At 37.5% G+C, this 23,939-nt stretch overlaps 1 protein-coding gene across 27 annotated transcripts in view; it reads left to right on the top strand.

Moving 5' to 3' along the window:
* SORBS2 (sorbin and SH3 domain containing 2) overlaps window positions 1-23,939 on the top strand; it is a 325,081-nt gene that overhangs the window by 240,994 nt on the left and 60,148 nt on the right. For 13 of the 27 annotated variants that reach the window (XM_005671729.3, XM_005671728.3, XM_021075575.1 and 10 more), the window contains 5 exons: window positions 10,491-10,629; window positions 14,287-14,459; window positions 19,596-19,662; window positions 20,336-20,380; window positions 23,108-23,297. In XM_005671729.3, the coding sequence (XP_005671786.1) occupies window positions 10,491-10,629; window positions 14,287-14,459; window positions 19,596-19,662; window positions 20,336-20,380; window positions 23,108-23,297 (614 nt within the window). Of the gene's footprint in view, window positions 1-6,784; window positions 6,821-7,079; window positions 7,248-10,490; window positions 10,630-14,286; window positions 14,460-15,052; window positions 15,263-19,595; window positions 19,663-20,335; window positions 20,381-23,107; window positions 23,298-23,939 lie in introns of those variants that run through there. The other 14 variants (XM_021075568.1, XM_021075565.1, XM_021075567.1 and 11 more) reach the window with 5 other exon arrangements.

Genomic DNA, 23,939 nt, shown 5'->3' with positions numbered 1-23,939 from the left:
AGTGTACAATACAATATCGTTTACTGTAGGCTCGATGTTGTACCACAGATCTCTGGAACATAATCACTTCAGCATCTTGCATAAATGGGACTGGATCTATTGAAGAACAACTCCCATTTCCCATCTCCCCTGCTCCTGGCAACCACCATTCTACTCTCTGCCTCCATAAGCTTAGCTATCTTAGATCTCTCACATATGTGGAATCATGCAACATTTACCCTCCGTGTCTGACTTATTTCACCTAGAATAATGTCCTTAAAGTTCATCCCTATTGTCTCATATAATAGGATTTCCTCTTTTTTAAGGCAGAATAATCTTCTATTGTATGTGTGTATGGATGGATGGATGGATAGGTAGAGAAAGAGAGAGAGCTATATCACATTTTCTTTATCCATTCATCCATTTATCAGTATCTAGACATGTTTTCACATCTTGCCTATTGTGATATACATTATTTTTAAGTCTCATTTTCCATGTAATGGTCTTTCACAATGGTGACCTTTTCATTTTAAATACTTACATTCCACATTCTTGCAAGAAGTTACATTAAGTGCCAAGAGCTGTCAGCTATACACCACGAATCAGCCAAGTATATGCTCTATTACAAAGAATTATCCTCCCTAGAAATTAGCAGTCCCAAGAAACAAAAGTGCCCTGCACTGAAAGGTGAAATGGAAACTTTAGTGTTCCAGAATTTTCATTTGTGTACTTTTGTTGTTTAAAATTATGGCCATTAGTATAAGAGGAAAACTGCAGCCTACCATTAGGAATTTCATTTTCTCCATATTTGATACTTTAACATATTGTTTTAAAACTGCATATGTTTTAATTTACCTCCCAAATAGAGAGGACACAAAATGAGGTATGTCATCCTTCTGTCACTCTGTGAACACATATCCTGTTGCTAAAAATGTCACACTGTTCTCAGTGTCAGATAAGTGAAGGTCTAAACCAGAAGCTTTGAAAGACAACCTCTGCACCCTAGACATTTTCTCTGGTATTTTTTAGAACCGTGCCCTTTGCTTCAGGAGGATAAACTTGGCTCCTCTATTATGAAATAATATAATTGTCATACACAATGAATGGATATCAGTCGTGTGTGATGATAGAATACAGAGTATTATTGCTTCCATTAAAAATCCAGGATTCAGGAGTTCCTGCTATGGTGCAGTGGGTTAAGGAGCCGATGTTGTCTCTGCAGCAGACTGAGTTCGATCCCCAGCCCAACACAGTGGGTTAAGGCTCTAGCACTGCTGTAGCTGTGGCTCCCTTTCTCTGTACTCAGCTCTACTCCAAGCCCAAAACTAACTGCTCTCTGTGCACGTCCAGTTTCTACATCTACTGAGTAAACAAATCGATGGCCTAGGGGTTTATGACTATAGATATGCTTTGTTTGGTTGCCACTAAGTTATTTTTACTTTGGCTGCTTTTAGGGGAAATATGCCCTTTCCCTTATACCAGTTTCCATCATTCTCTCTTATCTAACTACTTGCCTGATTTGCATATTCTGGATATACTCCTGGCTCGGGGTCAGCACTCAAGCTTGCAATGCCCACATCCAAACCACTCCAACTTTTCCTACTGCTAGAGCTCACCTTTTCTGAGTCCCTTCGCTCCCAAATTCCTCATGGAATGCAATCTATTTAGTGATCTCTTTCACCACAGGATCTCCTTAGCATTATGGGCTGAATTCTTTGGGACCAAGAGGCTCAATGCTATTCTGAATAACTAGGCATTCTCTCATAGAATATTAAATATGTTTAGGTTTAAGTGCTGTCCCTTTCCTTTGTAGAGACCAGACAACAGCAAATTTGTGTTTCTAGCTCCTCCCTCCTTTATAGCTCAACTAGTGGGGAAAAGTAAAAAGGGATGTAGGGAGTTCCCATCGTGATGCAGCAGAAACAAATCCAACTAGGAACCATGAGGTTGTGGGTTCGATCCCTGGCCTTGATCAGTGGGTTAAGGATCCGGCGTTGCCATGAGCTGTGGTATAGGTCGCAGACGTGGCTCGGATCCTGCATGCTATGGCATGGTGTAGGCTGGCAGCTACAGCTCCAATCTGATCCCTAGCCTGGGGAACTTCCATATGCCGCAGGTGCAGCCCTAAAAAGACAAAAAAGACCAAAAAAGGGGGGGGGACTTAAACTCACAAAAAGTTGGCGACCTTGATTTATATTCAAACACCTTCACCTTACATGGTTGTGAAAAAATGGAGACACAAAACAACTCTATGATTATTTTCTGCAGTCATCTATCTGCCACCAATTCAGTAGGGGGAAAAGAATGAACTTGTTTTAAATTAGTTTTCCCTACTTCAAAGTAGTCCAAATTGAGAAAAATACTTCCTCCCTTTTTTTCACACTTTCTATCCCACTCATCTCACATTCTCATCAGGTTAGCATGTATATTGTGGTTCTCTCTTTTCCCGTGTCTAAGAGGGCATTTCATTAACGTGGACATCAGGGTCAGCCCCAACTAGTCTAAGAAGGAATTTACACCTTTAAAACCCCAAGATATTTCAAAGCTTTTGTGTGGGTGACCAGTAGACTGTTGAACTTTTGAGTTTTATCTATGGACATTTAACTGTGGTGTGACTCAACACGAGGCATTTCTTCTGTGACTGACTCACACATACACATGAAAAGTTTGAGCATATCAGCCAGTGATAAGAGAAATTCAGAAAGTGAAACTCTGATCCTTCTCTTTTCTGTAGACAGAACTCTGTTTTCTGTAGACAACTTTCTTTAGAAGAACAAATGAATAAAGATCATTCCTGATACAAAGCTATACAAATTGAGCATATTCCCCATAAGAATGGTGGTTTTAGAGAGAATATGCTTTAGCTTTTGACATGTTTCAAGTCCAAAGGATATGGGCAAGATAATCCCTGAGGAGTACTGTCATTAAATTTTTCTTTCAATTTTAAAGGAACAAAAACTTCCTTTAAGTAGATTACTCAAATTCTTTTGAATGATTTATATTATTTAATAAAATGTTAAATTAACATAAGCAAAACTAAAGAAATTCATGTTATGTGGAAACCTCTTTAGTGAAACTGCATTGTTACGAGAAATTTCATTGACAGTATATAACCCAAGACTGCTCTATACTGAATTCCATTCAACTTGCAGCAAGATTCTAACCTATTAGGTTGTAATTCTTATAGTTTTATAATATTACAATTTCACTTCCACAAAACTCTGAAAATAGATTAAAATTTACTAATTAAAAGGATATTTTCCTATTAAAACATTTTAATTCATGGATAACTAACATATTAAGTTATGGATAACTTTAAAGTTTCTGTCAGTTAATTCTAGAAATCTTAAAACCATATGTAGTATCAAAGTATCACATTCAAAATTTGTGTCTTTAAACAACAACAACAAAATCTTATTAGATAAAAATAGAATAAGAAAATCTGTCCTTTTATCCAGAGTCGGAGTTTCTTAACGTGTTAGATTAAAGATGTGCTTTCAAGTATCCATAACCCTTAAAGTTGATGCCAAAATTTTATGTATACATGGATTTGTGCATTTTTTTTTAAGAGAAGGATCATCAGTTCTCAGATTTTTAAGGTAACTGTGACCAATAGAGACCTTTTTATATAGTGGATTTTTAGAAATTCTTCCATTAAAAGTCAGAGGAGAGAAATTAAGTATAATGCATGCCATCAACAGTTGTGAAGATGAGGCTGGCCAAGAACCATTTAAATCTTTACCAAGCAAGATTTCTTTTTTTTTTTTTTTTTTTTTTTTTTTTTTTTTTTTTTCTGCTTATTTATAATTTATTAATAATAAGTTAATTAATGCTGCCTAGAGAGTATAACTTCTTAGACTACAAATTGTGAGACACTATTTCCAAGAAAAATGACAATTGGTAATTTTTTACATGAATCCAGAGTATTACCACTATTTTTTTTTTTTTTTTTTTTTTTTTTTTCTTGAGAAAACATGCCTCCTTTATTTCTTTCATATATGGACAAAGATTCATATTCCACCACTCACATGCAATACTACATTAATAGCATACTAGATGGAGGGTCTTGCCTTATGATTTTTTTCATCAAATATTTTGTATCTTCACTTACTATCCTTGCAATTGATATTATTTTATTTTTTTTTTTTTTATTAAATTTTATTTTATTTTCCCACTGTACAGCAAGGGGGTCAGGTTATCCTTACATGTATACATTACAATTACAGTTTTTCCCCCCACCATTTCTTCTGTTGCAACATGAGTATCTAGACATAGTTCTCAATGCTATTCAGCGGGATCTCCTTGTAAATCTATTCTACGTTGTGACTGATAAGCCCAAGCTCCCGATCCCTCCCACTCCCTCCCCCTCCCATCAGGCAACCACAAGTCTCTTCTCCAAGTCCATGATTGATTTTCTTTTCTGAGGAGATGTTCATTTGTGCTGGATATTAGATTCCAGTTATAAGTGATGTCATATGGTATTTGTCTTTGTCTTTCTGGCTCATTTCACTCAGTATGAGATTCTCTAGTTCCATCCATGTTGCTGCAAATGGCATGATGTCATCCTTTTTAATGGCTGAGTAGTATTCCATCGTGTATATATACCACTTCTTCCGAATCCAATCCTCTGTCGATGGACATTTGGATTGTTTCCATGTCCTGGCTATTGTGAATAGTGCTGCAATGAACATGCGGGTGCATGTGTCTCTTTTAAGTAGAGCTTTGTCCGGATAGATGCCCAAGAGTGGGATTGCAGGGTCATATGGAAGTTCTATGTATAGATTTCTAAGGTATCTCCAAACTGTTCTCCATAGTGGCTGTACCAGTTTACATTCCCACCAACAGTGCAGGAGGGTTCCCTTTTCTCCACAGCCCCTCCAGCACTTGTTATTTGTGGATTTATTAATGATGGCCATTCTGACTGGTGTGAGGTGGTATCTCATGGTAGTTTTGATTTGCATTTCTCTTATAATCAGCGATGTTGAGCATTTTTTCATGTGTTTGTTGGCCATCTGTATATCTTCTTTGGAGAAATGTCTATTCAGGTCTTTTGCCCATTTTTCCATTGATTGATTGGTTTTTTTGCTGTTGAGTTGTATAAGTTGCTTGTATATTCTAGAGATTAAGCCCTTGTCAGTTGCATCATTTGAAACTATTTTCTCCCATTCTGTAAGTTGTCTTTTTGTTTTCTTTTGGGTTTCCTTTGCTGTGCAAAAGCTTTTCAGTTTGATGAGGTCCCATGGGTTTATTTTTGCTCTAGTTTCTATTGCTTTGGGAGACTGACCTGAGAAAATATTCATGATGTTGATGTCAGAGAGTGTTTTGCCTATGTTTTCTTCTAGGAGTTTGATGGTGTCCTGTCGTATATTTAAGTCTTTCAGCCATTTGGAGTTTATTTTTGTGCATGGTGTGAGGGTGTGTTCTAGTTTCATTGCTTTGCATACAGCTGTCCAGGTTTCCCAGCAATGCTTGCTGAATAGACTTTCCTTTTCCCATTTGATGTTCTTGCCTCCCTTGTCAAAGATTAATTGACCATAGGTGTCAGGGTTAATTTCCAGATTCTCTATTCTGTTCCATTGGTCTGTCTGTCTGTTTTGATACCAGTACCACACTGTTTTGATGACTGTGGCTTTGTAGTATTTCTTGAAGTCTGGGAGAGTTATGCCTCCTGCTTGGTTTTTGTTTCTCAGGATTGCCAAGCAAGATTTCTAAGCTTATACAGTTCCCTTTAATACATCCCCATCCTTACATTAATATCCTATAATAGTTTGGCTATCTATGTGACAACTGGCACCACACCAAACACTGAAAAAAAAAAAAAAAAACCCTCTATTCTAGAGATAGGGGTATGAGGAGTAAGGAAAAAAAAAAAAATTGGCTTCTGAGTTTCATTCACTCACATTGAGGTTGCTGCTTATTGTCATATTTCATCTGTGTGGCGAGACATCATGAAGGTTAGAACAAATAGTTACAGCATCTTTAATGGGCCATCCACTCTCTTCCTTTTATAGACTACCCCTCTGCCATGTTTAGCCTCTTGGGTTATATACCCTTGGAGGTACTAAACCTTTTCTTTCTCCTTCAGTTTCTTTCTCCTTTACCTAAGATTTAAAACCAACTATAGTTCTAACCAGCTAGGGTATACGCTAACATTATCAGTAGCTGTTTTTGTTTGTTTGTTTTTCCTTTTCATTTTCACGCGAGGGTTTCACTATACGCACTGCTAGGATTTTTAAAGTTCAGTTCCTTTGGTATTTTATAATGAAATCAAGAGAGATTCAATGAGCAGAAAGGAAAGAAAATTCCCTTTCCACTTACTTGTCTTTAATTTGATCAGTCTCTAGATCTCTAAGTCAGAAAAACATGAGGCACACTGGCTTATATTTGGGGGTATTTTCCAAGATAGAGGCAGTAAGGAGAAATCCACTCTAAGATTTTTCTGGCAGAGGGAAAACTAATTCTTCCAACCAATGGATAACCTGATACTAATTTGCTCTCACAAGTACCAAAACTAAAATTTCTGAGAAAAAAAAAAAATCCATTATGCCAATACCCTTAAGCTCCACCCAAAACTAAAACTGTGTGAAAATTGATCTTATTTCCAAAAAAACACTTACTGGATTCCATTTCTGCATGTTTTCATGCTTTTCCTCTACTGTATGTTGGCACCTAATCCTTCTGAATGTATTTCTTTCAAGTGCTTGCAAATAAAACTGATGCTTTGCCTTCTTTGCCACATTGCAAAAGATGTTTTTATTAGTTGGATAATTTATATCTCTTCTCACTGTTTTTTCCTCAAACTCAGCTTGGAAACCAGAACTTAACTGCCAATGTGCTGGAGGTAAATGCTTCACAGACATACAGACAAACCCCACCAGAAGCCTCTTCTTCATGCCCTCTTTCTGTGGTACCTTTTAACTCAACCACTTTTTCACCAGCCTGTAGCTCTGGCCCAGCATCCACACCTGCTGATTTGGGGCCTTCACACCTGCAAATACCTCCAACCCTTTCACGTTGTTTTTTATAAAGTCATTCTCCTTGTTCCTCCTCCCCTTATCCATGGCAACACCACAGGCTTTCTCACTACAGATTTCTCCCAGGGCGAGCACTCCTCCTGCTCCTCCAGGGAGTCCTCCTCAGCAACCTCAGATGAGCTGCAGATAGCTGACTCTGACACCACTGACCGTTCTGAAACACCTTCCCCAACTTTGGGTCAGCAGTCTGCGGTGATAGATGGCACCACCTTAACCATCCCTGGTATCATGCATGTAATTATTCTTCCTTCCTTTGCTCCATCATTTTTTAAACAAATCTCCAAAGGCCAAAGAATCAATTTCTTGTCTGCCATCTGATTTTGCTGCTGAGCATTTTTATTTGCACAGGTGTTGATTCCACCTAAACCAATTCTGTACAACCTGTTAGAGAATCCATTACAGTCATTCTCATAAGCCTGTTTTGGGCTGAAAAGGTCAATTATATTTCTTCACTTTAGAGGCCCTTATGTTTTACACTGTGTTGCTCTAGCTCATGAGTTATACAGTGATCTGCCTTATTAAGTTTTCTCAGAAATTTAGGTAGGTACACAAAATATGATGATGATTAGATTATAGAGAAAATCTAAAATGTTAACCCATTATAAAATCCTGGTAGATAATAGTTTATTTCAGAGATTCATTTGAATGTGCCCTATGTGAACAGTTCACATCTCCTTGTTTTTCACATTCATAATTACTCACTGAATGAAGTTAACTCTTCTTGCCCCCCCTTCATTAACTGCTACATCTTTTGAACCCATATATCTGATGAGTTAAATGATGTAAATAATCTTAACTTACATAGCAGAAATTTAGTCCTATGATTTTTGGAATTATTTTCCTGAGACATTCCAGTAAATTTATGAATATTTACTGTTTTATATATCAATAATCTCTCTTCCATTTAGTGCAATATATACATATTTACCACCACATTTATATCATTTAAGTATGTCTATTTGACAAGCAGTCCTTAGTAAATGATTTATGAATGAGTTAAAGGGTTTCAAAAATTTATAGAGCCAATTTTCAATTGCATATAATGTTTAGATAATAACTTCAATTTAAAAGGTGCATAACTTCAGGCAAAATAAATGGAATTCCTTTTCTAAAATTGATTTAATAATGAAATCCTAAATATGCACTACCATAGAGAAAACTTTAGCTGGACTACATAATTTGTATGTTGTATTAAGGTCATAAATCTGAATTTCATGCATGGAGAAATATTTTGATTGTTGTACACCTATAAATGTAATAAAATTCATTAAGTATTTTAAGAAATTAAAAAATAAATACCTAAAAAATAATAGGAGACTTGAATTTTAAAAAAGCATATGTTTTTAAAGACATTGCAATTACAAAACATAAAAGATACTTCTTAGAATATTTGCTAAATACTTAATAATACTTTGTGTGGGCTTCAGTATTCATTCCATGGCTGGGTATAAAACTTTTCATTGAAATGTTCCATTCAGAGACTAGCTACAGAAGCAACTTCATTTTCCATGGCTAACACCTTCCCTGCCACTAGTACCAGCAGGCATAAGCCTCGTCATGTTCTATTATACTTTCAATAGCTCTTTACGTCTAAAACCTTATGGAATGCCTTTACTCAAAAATACAAAGCAGTGATAATATATTATGTACTCACCTATTTAATTTACTGTTTCTAAGACTCCTTAGGAGCCTGAGAGGCATACATATAGTCTTGGGGAGCTAACTGTAACTGAACTTATTTTCAAGTAACAGTTTAAAATTGCACATACCTTTTCTGTGAGATGATTTTCCTAATAATTATTTCACTATAACAGTAAAGTATTTTCTAAAATTCTAATAGTAGTATTTCATTAGTAAAATTCTAATTGATTTAACATGATGAAAACTAACTCTATTTGCAACATTTTTTTTAACCCGTAACCAATGTTGTTGAAACCATCAAAATAGGAGTCATAGTAATGTGATGTTACATAGTAATATGATGGCTTTTAATAAGAAGAATTCTCCTGCCTTTAACATTAACTATATAACATATTATAGCAATAGTATTGAAATTATATTTACAAAGATCAACCAAACTGGATTTGAGCAAGGAGGCAAAAATATTCTCGAATAATTCATCAAAGATACATAAGTGCTCTGAAAAATTTGGATAGATCTGTGCATTCCACTTATTAGAGTGGCCAGTGCTTTTCAGGGTTATTTATAATATAAGAGTGATTTCTATAACAGCTCAGAGAAGGACTTCATTATTAAGCACAATCATTATAATGAAGTGCTTACTGACCTTAGGATAGTTGTGGTATAGCTATAAAGTAATGAAATTAGATTAATTCTACATCATTTGAAAATAGCTGCTTTAAAGTGAAAAATCATTCAAGTATGAAATTAATTGACTACCTATGTTTCAGGCCTATACAACAGCAGTTTAATTTGTTTTAAAATAAGCAGATAAAGTTCACAAATGATGCTTCTTATATGCATGTGTGTGTGTAGTGTGTATTCTGTTTAAGGTACTTTAACTAAATGCTTTAACTAACATTTTACCTTTTTTCTGCACATTATGCAATCTCCACAAAGTTCTGTGCTGTGTTGTGGACAGACAGGCAGCTTAATAACAGTGAGCTCAACCTCTCTGAACTGAGCTGATTCAATTTATTTAGAATATGTATCTATTGAATATTTACTATGCTATTAGCACCAGCTTGCATGTTATAGAAAATATATATATATTTAGAAAGCAGATATATGGCCATCTCTAACAAGAATCTTGAGATACCACTGGGGATATGAAAACACTCAAATATAAAGCAATCAAAACAATAAATTATTAAGAAACCAAAAAGAGACCTATAAAGTGCAAAATGAGATGAGACTTGGAAGAAGCCAGGGGTTTAAAATGTCTTTCTGATGCTCTGCCAGGTTGTTGATTCTTCCAGAATAGATTGCCTCATGATATATAAATCCAAACAACTGTCCACCTTATGTTAGTCACCTTGCCCCAGGAACACTGATTCACTAGAGGATTTACATCCCTGACCAAGTCTGGGAACCAGTCCCTTTCCTTCTGTTAAAGAATGTTCATTTCAAACCACACACACAGAGCACTGTGACAGTGTTCTAACTACTTAAGTCAGGACATAGACACAGATTCATCCTCCACATTTATTTTATACTGATTCCTACTGATCTCTTCGGACATCACTGTTGGCAGAATGGCATGCCCACTGGTCAGCTCTTCTACTCTCCAATCACCCCCTGTGCCCTTTGACATACAGAGAGTGATTTTCAGAAGTAAAGGAAGATAGAGAAGATACTGAAAAAAAAAAAAAATGCCCCATGCCCTTCTTGACATCAGTTTTCAAAGTAAATACTTGACAACTGATTACTGTCATGTGATTGGAAGCCTTTATTGTCATCTAAAGGAATTCATAGTGGACTGTGTGCTTTAACAGGATGTCTTTGCACTTTTCCCAGAGCCAGATAACAGTGAATGGAAACTCCGGAGGCACTGTGAGTCCAATGAGTTACTATCAAAGGCCGTTCTCCCCTTCTGCTTACTCGCTACCTGGCTCATTCAATTCAAGCATTATCATGCAGCATGGCCGGTCACTTGGTAAGTCATCTGATAGCCATGATTTATTTTCATGACAATTTCAATATAGCAGGTTTAAACCACATGAGAAAAATGTAAAGCATCAGAGTAATTTGGGAAAAGGAAGCAGAAACATTCAACACTCCACTATTTAATAACCTATTCTAGGATAGGAATTAAAGGCAGAGGAATTAACACTGGAGAAAATAGGCACCCAGCTATTCCAAGATGATGACTGAGTCTGGAGAAGGCTATTGGATATTTGGGGTGATGGGGAAGAAAGAAAAAGATGGCCAGTTAGGGAGAGAAGAGTTCATATCACCAGAACACTCGAGGAGTGCATTTCCATGGGTGGCAAATGCCATCCATGTTCGAGACAGCCCTTTTTTTATGGAAAACTTTCACTGTAGAAAATTCTTTTGATATACATAAAGAAGAACTGCTTAACCATTAAGACAAGGGGATAGGCTGCCTCACAAAGTAGTAAAAAACTATTCAAACCAAGACCAGAAGACCATCAGTCAGGGATGCAAGTTCCTTTAAGTGATGATTCCAGAATTTTATAGAAAGGTCGTTCTTAATCCCTTGGAAATTAAGAATTAAATGAAAGATAGCTCTCTCCTCCAGAAAAAAAAAAAGAACATTAGACCATTCATATAAAATTTTAAACACATAATTTCATGGGGTTTATGAACTATTGAAAGCCTCCTGGAAAAGAAGCTATACTATATGATGCTAGAAACATTTTTACTCAGCAGAATACATAAGAATGATTTTTAAAAATCATAATAAATATTTCTTAGTTTTTAAAAGTGTGAGAAAAAAAAAAAAAACCAAACATTGAAAAACAGACCAAACAGAACCATCTTGTGAATTCAAGCTGAAAAAAGTTCCATGATATTGAGCAACTAGAAGGCTTCCAGGGCAGCAGGAAGCAGGAAGGAAACGGGGACCATGAAACTGCAGCCTACCTCTCAGAAAAGCAGGAGACTGATCCTCTAGCCACGACCAACCAGCAGACGGAAAGAAACTGGAACGCGAGCCTTTTAACTCCCATTCCTCATGAACAGCAAGCAGCACCCTCTCCTCTCCAACGCTGTATTGAAAGAAAGCGAGGCTATTAGTCACCCAGGAATATGCAGCATATAGACTACAGGACTCGCCTTCTGTGGCCAACAAAACCTAAGACTTACATGCAACCATGAGACTCACTAAAGAAAAGACTAAATATACTTGTGCTTTCTCTAATGCTGCTCCTGAGATATCTGTGACTCTTATAATGATGTCCTTTTAGAGCATAAGAAAGTGGAACGTCTTGATGCTAAAATATTGCCCTATATAATCAGTGCATAGTGTAGTACTATAATAAGGGTCCATTATATCTAGATTTTTTTTATGGAGCTATGCATAATTACACATCTATAATAAAACTCTATAAATTATTCTAGCCATAATATTTTCCCCAAAAATTATTGTCAAAAGTTGGACTCTCTGTCTTCTTTGTCTTAATGAACATAATTTTGTCCCTACCACCCCAACAAACAAAATATATAAATACCTGAATGTGGACAGGTTTTATATTAGGACATATCAATTGGTAGATTTTACATACAAACTATACTACAAGGGAAAATAATTCTGTGTTTAAATATTGAACAAATTCCAGTTGGCCAATGCTGAGATAGATCCTGAGAATGATATACAAATCTATTCTACCCTAGAGGAAATATAAAGCTGAGGACAAAAGACTGCAAGAATGAGAGTGAGTGGATCATAGAAGAACATAATAAAAGGCTAACCTGTATTATATAAACTATAAGTTCAGAGAATTTTATGAACCATATATGAAGACAGAGTTAACACCATTTAGGCTGGGACTCTGCACATACTGGGTGCTCAAAAAATATTCGATAGAAATGATAGCATCATGGTTGTGCATTCACAAATCCATTCTATAGTTAAATGGAAAATCAGAGTCAAACATCACTTTGCATTTTAATTTGGAGTTGCTTGGAAAAGATATTACTTTTACATACAATGACACATGAAGCAGTTTTATTCCTAGCCTTATTCATTCTTCATCAGAAATCGTCCGAAAGTGCTTTTCTGTTGTAAACTAAAACATAACCATAGTAATAGCAGTTATAAATGTTATAATGGCTTTGAATGTACAGGGGGTTATCTCTGCTTATAATGATGAGTTAAATTCTTTAAAATCTTACTTATGAAGTTTTGCATAAACTTGTTATAAAAACATGGTCTTTTTTTAGATCTATCTATCTATATCTACATTTATATCTATATCTACATGCAATCAATGACAGCTACTCTGACATAAGGACTTTTCCATATCCAGAGTGACAGATCTGACAAATCATGGCTAAAAGTCATTCTTGATCAGCAAAATTTTGAAACTTACTACAGAAAAACAGCAAGTCATATTATCAATTGTACCAAATAAATAATAACATTGATCTTCATAAATACTTATAAACTATGAGTAAGTGGAATATAGAGTGTATACATGTCCTCTCTATTTCTTATGAAAATACACTGAAAGTTAACAAAGATGGTTTGAAAATAAGAGCATGATAAATCTCATCAAAAATGTATGCTTAGGGCAATTTTTATATTCAGGGGATGAGAAGTCATGGTTCTTGCTACTTTAAAGTAAAAGCAAAGCCATTTTGGCCACCATGGAGTCTTAAATAAAAATTAATACTAACAGGAGTCCTCACTGTGGCACAGTGGGTTAAGGATCCATCATTGTCTCTGTGGCAGCATGGGTTCTATCCCTGGCCCAGTGCAGTGGGTTAGGGATCCCGTGCTACCACAGCTATGGCACAGGCTGGCAGCTGCAGCTCAGATTTGATCCCTAGACCAGGAACTTCCATATGTAGCAGGTACAGCCTCCCCCAAAATTAATACTAATAATTTATGATCATTTTTTTGCCCATAATCTTCACATCCAACTATACATTTGGATTTCTTTTTTTTTTTTTTGGTAATTATTATTTTTTTAATAGTTATTTCCCCAATACAATTTTCTTCCCTACTGTACAGCATGGTGATCCAGTTACACATACATGTACACATTCTATTTTCTCACATTATCATGCTCCATCATAAGTGACTGGACATAGTTCACAGGGCTACACAGCAGGATCTCATTGCTAATCCATTCCAAAGGCAATAGTTTGTATCTATTAACTCCAAACTCCCCAACCACCCCACTCCCTCCCCCTCCCCCTTGGCAACCACAAGTGTTCTCCAAGTCCATGATTTTCTTCTCTGTGGAAAGGTTCATTTGTGCCTTATATTAGATTCCAGATATAAGTGATATCATACAGTATTTGTCTTTTTCTGACTTACTTCACTTTTTTTTTTTTTTTGTCCTTTGTCTTTTTATCATTGAATGATGAGGATCTTGTTGCTATAGATCTGTTCAGTATACACCTACATGTTAACAATGAGTGGCTCAAATTTAAGGTAAATGAGATCAAATAGTGGTGGAAATATGCTCTATATTTATTTATAAGCATAGCATTATATGCTTATATATAACTACATACAATTACATAATACATATAATTATGTCACAGTAGACACAAATATACAACAGGTTCCATTCATTTGATTCGTTGTGCATAAATACATTTCACCAAATTTTCGCCATAGATTCCACAGACACATATCCCCAGCACGCACAGTCTCTGGACGGCACCATGGGAAGCTCGATACCACTGTACAGATCCTCAGAGGAGGAGAAGCGAGTGACGGTCATCAAAGCGCCACACTACCCGGGGATCGGGCCCGTGGATGAATCCGGAATCCCCACAGCAATTAGAACGGTAGGAAATGCCAGCGCGCGTCGCTCTGGGGCTGTGCACAGACTCCACAAAGGCTGGATTGTCAATGGCTTTGTGCATTCCTACGGTCTTATATAATGAGGATTGCCCTCTGTGCCATCTGAGCGCTCATGAATATTATGCTGTGTGTGGCAGAGAAAGGGAACTGTCGATTGAAGAGAAAGACCCCATCTGTTTTTCCATTTAAATTAAAAATCACGAAAATTGTGATTCTGTGAAACGATAAAAGTATGCTATGTTTGGCTTTACCTTTCACCAAGGAGTGTTAAGGCGATGGGGAGAGAAAAGCGAAGGAAGGAGAAAATGTGGATTCTTTGGCTGCACTGAATTCCCACGCGCATTGCAAATAACCCAGTGATTTGTTTCTTGAAATGGATGTGTGGTAACACCAGGAGACTGGGAGCTGTGAACTGGGAGTTGGGAAGGGAGATGATTGGAGGGAAGGGAGTTCATGTCGTGGAAAGGAGAAACAGTCTGAAGAAAACACACACCACATTTTAGTGTCCCCTCGTCAGCTCCTCCTGCTGAGAGCTGTCCGGGGCGATAAGTGAAAGTGTTTGGATTTTTTTTTTTTTTTTTTTTTTTTTTTTTTTTTTAAGTCTTTAAACTCTGCCAGAGCATTGCTCAGTGTGTCAGGGCAGCCCCTTCTGGCAAAGTTCAGCAGCAGCAGAGGCCGGGCTTGGGCAGGCAGCTGCTGGCTGATCAGTCCACTTGGAGCGGAGGTTTGTGCTGGCGGCGGGAACGACAACGGGGGCGCCAGGATGAGAGCCGCCACACCTCTGCAGGTGAACCTGGGGGGCGGAGAGGGAAGGGAGCGCGGACTGCTAACACTGGGTCTCCAGCACCCACATACCTGACTGGGCTGTCGCCAGAGCTGCTGGCCTGGAATGCAAACCTGGGGGAGAAAGAGAAGAGTGGATAGAGGAAAAGAATGGGCAAGCGACAAGAAAAAGAGATCAGGGGGAAGACTGGAATCGCTCAAAAAGAATGAAAGGCAAAGAGTGGAGCTTTTTTCCTCTCTTTGAATTTGCATTTATTAGATGAGGATCCCGTGTTCAGAGAGAAGAGGTAAACATTCATTATTCCAAGCATTTGTGTTAGAACTAGAGGCCAGAAAGTAAATCCGTAGAGCGGGTGCTGGGGCTTTAGACACATTAGATTCTGGGGATGTTGAATCTTGACTAATTATGAGGTCCTGAAAACTATATTGGAACTGATGATTGTCATATTTAAGTGACAGGAAAAGTTCAGGGATTGTGACTAACACTCTTAATTTTATGGTGACTACGTGTTTCTGGTGGTGGCTTTTTGTTGTTTGTTTCTCTTTAGAGATTTCTGACTTAAAATGGTTTAATTTGAATTAAAGTTAACCTAATAATGTAAGAATACAGTGTCAGACAGGTATGGTGTCACTGGTTTCATTTAATTGACCCTCGAAGCATAATAGATACACAAATTAAGAGATCCCTGATCTATGTAATAATAGATTTGGTCTGAAAGGATTTTATCTGAACCTCTAGGTATATTTTTAAGTCAATAAGTGATCCCCCCAATAGACCTGCAGAGCTGGAACTATTTTTATCCATAGACATAATTTTCTTAAATAACAAGAAAACACTTGCTTATGTTTTAAAAGGAAAACACTGAGATGTTTAGTGAAAATCAAGAACTATTACAACTTTCATATTGTTTACTGCCAAATCAAAAGCATGTTTAGATATGCATAATCAAACACATATATTAGACATTAAATGCAAGTTTCCTTTCTATAAAGTAGAAAATAAAATATAAGCAACCCAGAAGTTCCTTGTAAGGAACCAGCATTTTTCTGGACAGCTATGCTCTCATTTAGACTTTTAAAAGGTTACAGAGGAGATACAGGTCTGAAGACTCTTATTCACGTTTCCTATTTTTCAGCCATGCAGAGAACATCCCCAAGTATAGCTGTGTTTATAAATGTGGAGTCAGGCCATCTCTGAGCCACAGCAGGCCAAGAATCTCCAAGGTTGTTTTTCTTTCTCATCCGCATAGAGAGTAATGATTATCAGACTTACATTGCTTCACGTGGGCTGTGGGCTGTGTACATACCAAAGGCCGTACTTCTCAATGTATCATCTCTAGTCTCATTTCAGACAACCAGCACAGACCAAGGAAACAGGACTTTGTAAAGTAACCGAGAAACTCTAGAAAGCCAAGAGTTAAACAAATGCAACTTTGAGCCATTTGAATGAAGGGAAGCAGCTCCCCAGACTGCCCTCTCCTATGTGACCTGGGACCTCGATGTTAGCCTTTTACTGCCATCCTTAACAACAACAACAACAAAACCCACTAGGGTTCAGATCCCACGAGATTGTGTAATTAAGGCCAGCTAGTTAAGTGAAATATAAGACTCTTTTCTTCTACTTCAACTATAACAACATTTGAGCCTTTTTGAAGCTGAAAGGAGGCAAAAATAGAATAGAATATATACCGTTTACCGTGTGTAGAAAATATGTCTTTTCCTTTTTTGGAAATCTCTGCATGATAAGTCAATGTAGAGTTCTGATGTTTTGTAAACTACAGGAATGTAAGATTTCAGGTTGATTCAGCCAAGGTTATAGAAAACTGAATAGTGATTTACTAGGGTTACTGTCATGCAAAATCATTTTGAGGAACACATACGAAACTTCCTCAAATTTGAGTAGACTTCTGTTTACCTAATCTCAATATTTGGCATAACAACCTACATGATGGCATTTATAAGCACCACACTCTAACCAACTGATGGCATTTATAAAAGGAACTTTAAATGCTTAGAAGATTTCTTTTAGAAAGGGAAGAGTTTTAGTATTCTGGTTTACCAGTTTCATATTCCTCTTTGCCAACCAGCTTGGGCATTTCCTGGCATCTCTGTGCTTGCCATATAAAGCTGGCAGATGGCACAACTGAGATCCCGCCGCCTGATATGTGCCCTCCAGCAAGTGAAGAAAAAATCCTGTCTGTCAGGATACACTGCCATATACAGCGATATAACTCACTTATTCAGCTTCTTCGTGGCCACTGGTTGTGTCCAGATATGGCTGGGAAACATTTTTACACGAAGTTATGTCTTATTTTTTATTGCTAAAGACTGCAAAGGAACCAAAGCTTAATGAAAGAGAAATCCATCTTTTATGAAAATAAATGCCCCTTAAAGATACATGTTCAGCAACTTTGTTTAAACCAGCAAATAATAGCTAGACTCTGGTTATCACCACCCCTCCCACCAGCTCGTACCACTTTCGTATAAAGTCAGCCAATGACCTGCTCAAAATTTCCATTGTAGCAAGATCTGGAATAAATGAAGAGGTGATTCCCAAAAAGTTCCAGTAGCCCTTGATGCTCCTCCACATTTGTGGTGATTACCAGAATTATATATTCTTAGAGATCAAAATAAATTTAGATACAGCACAAAACCCTCAATTTCCAGATGAAAAGTTCAATGACCATATTGGAGAGGAAAATCAGGGTATAAAATCTACACCAAAGCTCAGTCTAACAAATACAAGAATATTTTTGTGGCCATTCTAACAGGATATTTTATATGAAGAGAACCATCTCAAAAAATCTGGTATATTTAGTTACTATGTACAGAATGGTTGAGCTTTTTACCAGAATAGCTCTGCAAGAGTTGAGATGAAGATCTTGCCAAGCAATCTTTAATTATTATTGCAAAGGTATATGTCCACCTTTACAAGTATATGATTAGGTAGACTTCCATCTGATAACTTGGATTCATTCATTATTTTAGTCTATGAATATTCAAGGTTCCCTATTGTTATTTATTGAGCATTTCTTATATTCAAGGCATGTTCTAGGTCTTTTTGTATACACTCTTTCAATTTCCATTACAATTTTATGATGTGGGTGCAAATGTTTCATCTTAGAAAAGAGAAAACTGAGGTTCTAAAAGGTTACCTTACTTGCCCAAATTCATATTGCTTGGAAGTACTAAAATCCAAAATTAAAGGACCCAAGATTTGAATCTAGATTGATCTGACATTAATCTCAGTTTTCCACTACAGCCAACTGTTTATATTATGTCAAAAGCAGGTGGATAGAAGCTTCTGCACTTAAGGAATTTATGACTTAGCATTCAAATGTTGCCAACATTTTATTATCATGTTAAAGAAATTTTGAAACAATATCTATGTTTTTGGACTTCTCTAGGACTCAAGATTGTTTACTATATTCAGGATTTTAGTAACTTAGACTAGTAAATTTTATCCAATCTTTATTTCTCTAATTCTAAGCCGATGGTCAGAATACAGTTTGCATCCAAAATATTTCCTGGTTAATTTTTAAAATAATGTCTTGAGCCGTAAACTTGCTAACAAGTTTTAAGAAGAATGGTAATTATCACCAAAAGGAGAGAAGCAAACAATTACAAGGCTATAACTTTTATTCAGTTAATTTTATATAAGTAAGCGTGTTCAAATATCAATGGTCTAAGATTGGGCACAGCTGTGACCTGGAAAAAATCAAACCATAGCATATAATGTTCCACTCAGCCTAAACTCAAACAAGAAGTAATATGATTACAAACTGCATGCATACCTGGATAAATTATTGATACTGTCATCATGAAATAGTAAAGAGTCAGACAATTTTATCACAGAAGAGAAATCTGCTATTAAAAAGATAAAATAGGAGTTCCTATCATGGTGCAGTGGAAATGGATCTGTCTAGGAGCCATGAGGTTGTGGGTTTGATCCCTGGCCTTGCTCAGTAGGTTAAGGATCCAGCGTTGCCGTGAGCTGTGGTGTAGGTCACAGATGCAGCTCAGATCTGGTATTGCTGTGGCTCTGGCATAGGCTGGCAGCTGTAGCTCCTGTTTGCCCCCTAGCCTGGGAACCTCCATACGCCTCAAGTGCAGCCCTAAAAAGCAAAATAAATAAATAAATAAATAAATAATATAGAAAAAAAACCATCAAGGAAACAATGTTTTTTTAGAACGAGTTTTTTTTTTTGTTGTTTTTTTTGTTTTTTTGTTTTTTTTTTTTAATTTTCCCACTGTACAGCAAGGGGGTCAGGTTATCCTTACATGTATACATTGCAATTAGAACGAGTTTTGTAACTGTTGTACATTGTCTTTTACAGACAGTTGACAGACCGAAGGACTGGTACAAGACCATGTTTAAGCAAATCCACATGGTGCACAAGCCAGGTATTTATGTTTTCTGATCAGGTCCTCGTGGGTGGAAGGATGTATATACTCTCTTGTGTAGTTTGAGTTCACACAAAATGTCAAGACCCCAGAAAATCTCACAGCCCTGCATTCTCTTCAACATTCCTCCTTATTCTTAGATCACCCCTTGACTTCCAGACACCTGCATGCCTTCCTCACCCCTGAGCTACCAGGAAGCCTCTTAGAAGGTGACCCTTGAAGGAGTGCCAGGGGCCCTGGCCTTATCCCATCATCCTTCCCTATGCATGGAATAAATGGATGCAGTGTATTGTCTGCTTAAACAGATGCATTATTTCTCTGTTCACATGTATTTGCCCCTTATCAAGAGAATATGCATAGCTGGGTCTCACTGAGTTTACAAGAGATCTTAAAGCACTTACTAAAGGAAATCCATGATCCAGAACAGGCAGAAAGGAGGGAAAGAGATTGATGTCTGTATGCTATGAAGTGGACAGCAGAACAATCCAGAGAAGTCAATTTGCCAAGGCCCAGCCAAAAAACCACAATATTTGGAAATTTTAAACCGGTATTATGAACCCAGCAAAATATGTTGGTTTTCTAACAAGTCTGCTGTTTCTCTGAAGTTCTGCTATCTTATTAGGATGTGGTGACTGAATCTGTATTACCATAATATTTATGTTTCATTTTCTAGATGATGACACAGACATGTATAATACTCCTTATACATATAATGCAGGTAGGCTGGGGTTCCTTGCTTGCCATGAATATGCTGTGCCCTGACATGCTTGGAAGAATTTCTCACTTATTTTACCATTCCGTGTGAGTGTGGAAATTTCAGTTTCTACAATTACGAAGATGCTTTTTATCTTTTTCTCAGAGCATGCATAACAAAATTTTGATCTTTCCTCCTGAAATGAGAACTAATACTCTTTAATCTCTCTCACTCCACACTGTTAATTTTTTCTTCAGGAATGTTTAGCCCAAAGTGTGAAGGACAGCAGGAAAGAACAGACTGCAACAGGGGGTGCAAAATAAGATAAAGATCTCCTTTTATCGGTAGAGAGAATGATTACAATTACATAACATCTTTCAGATACGCTTCACAAAAAACAAGTCAAGCGGTATTTTGTGACCCTGTCCGTACTTTTGCTCAAATGCAACCATTCATTGAAGGATTTTAAAAATCCCACTTTGCTGGGCTGCTTTTCTGACTCAGATTTGCCAGTGGTCATAATGGAATGACTTCATTTCTAGGCATTTCCACTTGTATTTGAGTGAGTTGTAGCTTGCAGAGTGGTTGCAGGCTGGCATGAGGGACCCCTGAAAAATGTTGCCCATCGTCACTCTCTCCTAAATGTCACATCAAGGGATCCCACACAGGGCCTCCTGTCACTTCCCAGCCCCAGGCTCGGGACTGTTGGGCACAGTCTGTTATTCCCTTCTTCAGCACAGTCTTTGAGGCCCATGTCCCCTTCAGCAGCTGCAACCTCCCATCAGGGTCCCCTCACCAGCCTGGCCCCAGAACTGGATAAGGTTGTCCCCTCTGTGTGGCCTGAACAGGCCGCTCAACTGGTTAGGATTCTGCTACTAGTGTCCAGGGACAAATAGAAAAAAACAAGCAAAACAGGCTTAGCAGGTTGCAAGAATCTGGTTTTCAGGCCTTGGTAGGAGGCCTGCTACCGCTATGGATTCCCTCAGCTTCTATTCCTGGTCACAGCTACTCCTAACACCCCTCCTGTGTTCACTTGTTAAAATACGGAATTTGACTGAGACCATTTTAAAGATCTTACTGGCTTTATTCGATGATTCCTGAACCAGGCAGCAGCCAGTCTAGCTGACAGAAAGGAGCTCTGAGGAGCTGTACAAAACAGAAGACTTTAAATAGGCCGAAGGGAGTGGAGACAAGGAAGTAAGACTAAGCAAAAGAGGGGGCAGGTTACTGCAAGGTGGCTTTCCTTGAGGGGAGGGCAGAGGTCCAGCAGGCAGAGTGTCTAAGGCGTGCTGACCAGGTGATGCTGGTGGACTGGTTTCAGTTTCCATTTCTGGGAGAGCCTAAAATGTAACGAAGTTAAGTCTCGGTTTGGTGACATGGGGCTTAGCATGAGCAACCCCATTTTATGTCTGTTGTTTGGTGTTTAACAAGCTCTAAAGTGGAAATCTGACTGTAGAACTGAGGCAAAAGAAAAGTGCAGACATTGTCTCTCAGAGCTGATTTGCACTGACCTTCCGTTCAGGATGAGTGAAAGCAGACTTAGCTCAAAAGCTCAAGGTTACAGGAAATTCAGAATTTTTGTAATTATTTTTAATATTGAAGTTTGTATCCATTAGTAACTAGTCGAACAGCAGTTACATGTCAACTTGCAGAGATCTTTACCATGTAATCAGTAGACACAGCAACTATAACCAGTCTCCTCCTTTTCTACTAACTTTACATCATTGCGCTGTTCTGTGCCTTGCATCTTCTGCCTCTTTTTTTTCCTTTGTCACCTCAGCTACCTTCCTCCCCTACCCACCCAGACCAATCCTTCAGGGCTCACTCTAGTGGCATCAATTTTATAATATCTCGGAGTTCCCATAATGGCTCAGTGAAAATAAATCTGACTAGCATGCATGAGGACGCAGATTTGATCCCTGGCCTCACTCAGTGGGTTGAGGATCCAGCATTGCTGTGAGCTGTGATGTAGGCTGCAGACGTGACTCGCATCTGGTAGGCCAGCAGCTAGAGCTCGGATCTGACCTCTAGTCTGGGAACCTCCATATGCCGGGGTTGTGGCCCTAAAAAGACAAATATGTATTGACAATCCACCATCTTCTAAAATCTTTAACTCCTAATATATATTTTCCTCATGTGGCCTTTGTCATATGTTACCAATTATTTTCATCATGATTCTATTTGTCTCTTTTCCCCAGATGCGCTATAGGCTTATTGCAGGTTTATGTTACTTTATGCCCTGCACAGCACACGTATAACTTGCTCAACATTTTGTTTGATTACAATTAATATGTCAATTATCATAGGCATACCAGAGCTTTTAAAGTAATAGAAGATACTTGGAAACAGTTCTATTAAGAATTTTTAATCTTCTGAAATCTTAACTATGTTATTTACATTATCCAGGAGAAAATTTGCTGAGTGCCTGTGAGCTTATTTCTAGTACCAGTCTGAATTATTACTAATCCCATAATCATTGATGAAGATTTACTGTAACCAATGCCTGTGTATACATTAATGCATTAATATATCAATAATGATTAGTGAATTAATAATATTAATAAATGAAGAGCATACCATTCCAATGCATGCATTATGAATATATTATATTCTTGGTAAAGAATAATCTTGATTATAATAATCTTAGTAAAGTCATTGGCTATTTTGTGGGATACACATAATGTAATGCACTTTTTAAGTGTCACTTGCTTCTCTTCTGTTTTTGTTTTGCTGTGTTGTGTTTCCCAATAGGCCTGTACAACTCACCCTACAGTGCTCAGTCACATCCTGCTGCCAAGACCCAGACCTACAGACCCCTCTCCAAAAGCCACTCTGACAATGGCACCGACGCCTTTAAGGATGCTTCCTCACCTGTCCCTCCCCCACATGTTCCTCCTCCAGTCCCACCTCTGCGACCAAGAGATCGGTCTTCAACAGAAAAGTAAGGCATTTTCCCCAAAGTGTCCTCTCTTCAGCCTAGGATAACAATAAGCCCACATGGCATTCAGCAGAAGAATTGCTGCCTACCTTACCAAGACAAAATATGTATATATAATCTACTAGTAGTCTTATATGTATACTTACTAGTCAATATGGGTGCTACAGTTGACCTCCTCTATCAAGACTGTAGTAAACACCTTCACAATCTGGGTTCATAGTAAGATAGCCACCTAAGTCAGACCTGAAGTATACTGAGTACCATCTCTACTCTTGGATCAACAAATGCATAGAAAACAAATACAAATAAGTGGCCTCTACTCCCTTTGGCACAGCAGGTCAGAGACTGTGCAGTTAACTTTCAGTCTCCTCAGATTTGAAATATTAGGCCTATTAGTGATTTAAAATTTCCCCCTGGATACGCAAAAGTGTCTTTTTGAAAACAGAGGTTATTCATAAATCATAAGTAAGGCACTGGTTAATAAGTGTCTACCTGTGACTCATTTCCACACACTAATTTTAATTTCCTCACCAAAATATTTTTATGGAAACTATTCACACAAAAATAAAAATTTATAAACATAGTTTTATTGTGCCACTTTTATTCATATGATGACTAATAATTCCACTTATAGGTAACCTTTAT

This window comes from Sus scrofa, chromosome 15 (genome assembly GCF_000003025.6).
Source record: "Sus scrofa isolate TJ Tabasco breed Duroc chromosome 15, Sscrofa11.1, whole genome shotgun sequence".
Classification (NCBI taxonomy): Eukaryota; Metazoa; Chordata; class Mammalia; order Artiodactyla; family Suidae; genus Sus; species Sus scrofa.
This window is presented reverse-complemented; position numbering and strand designations above follow the sequence as displayed.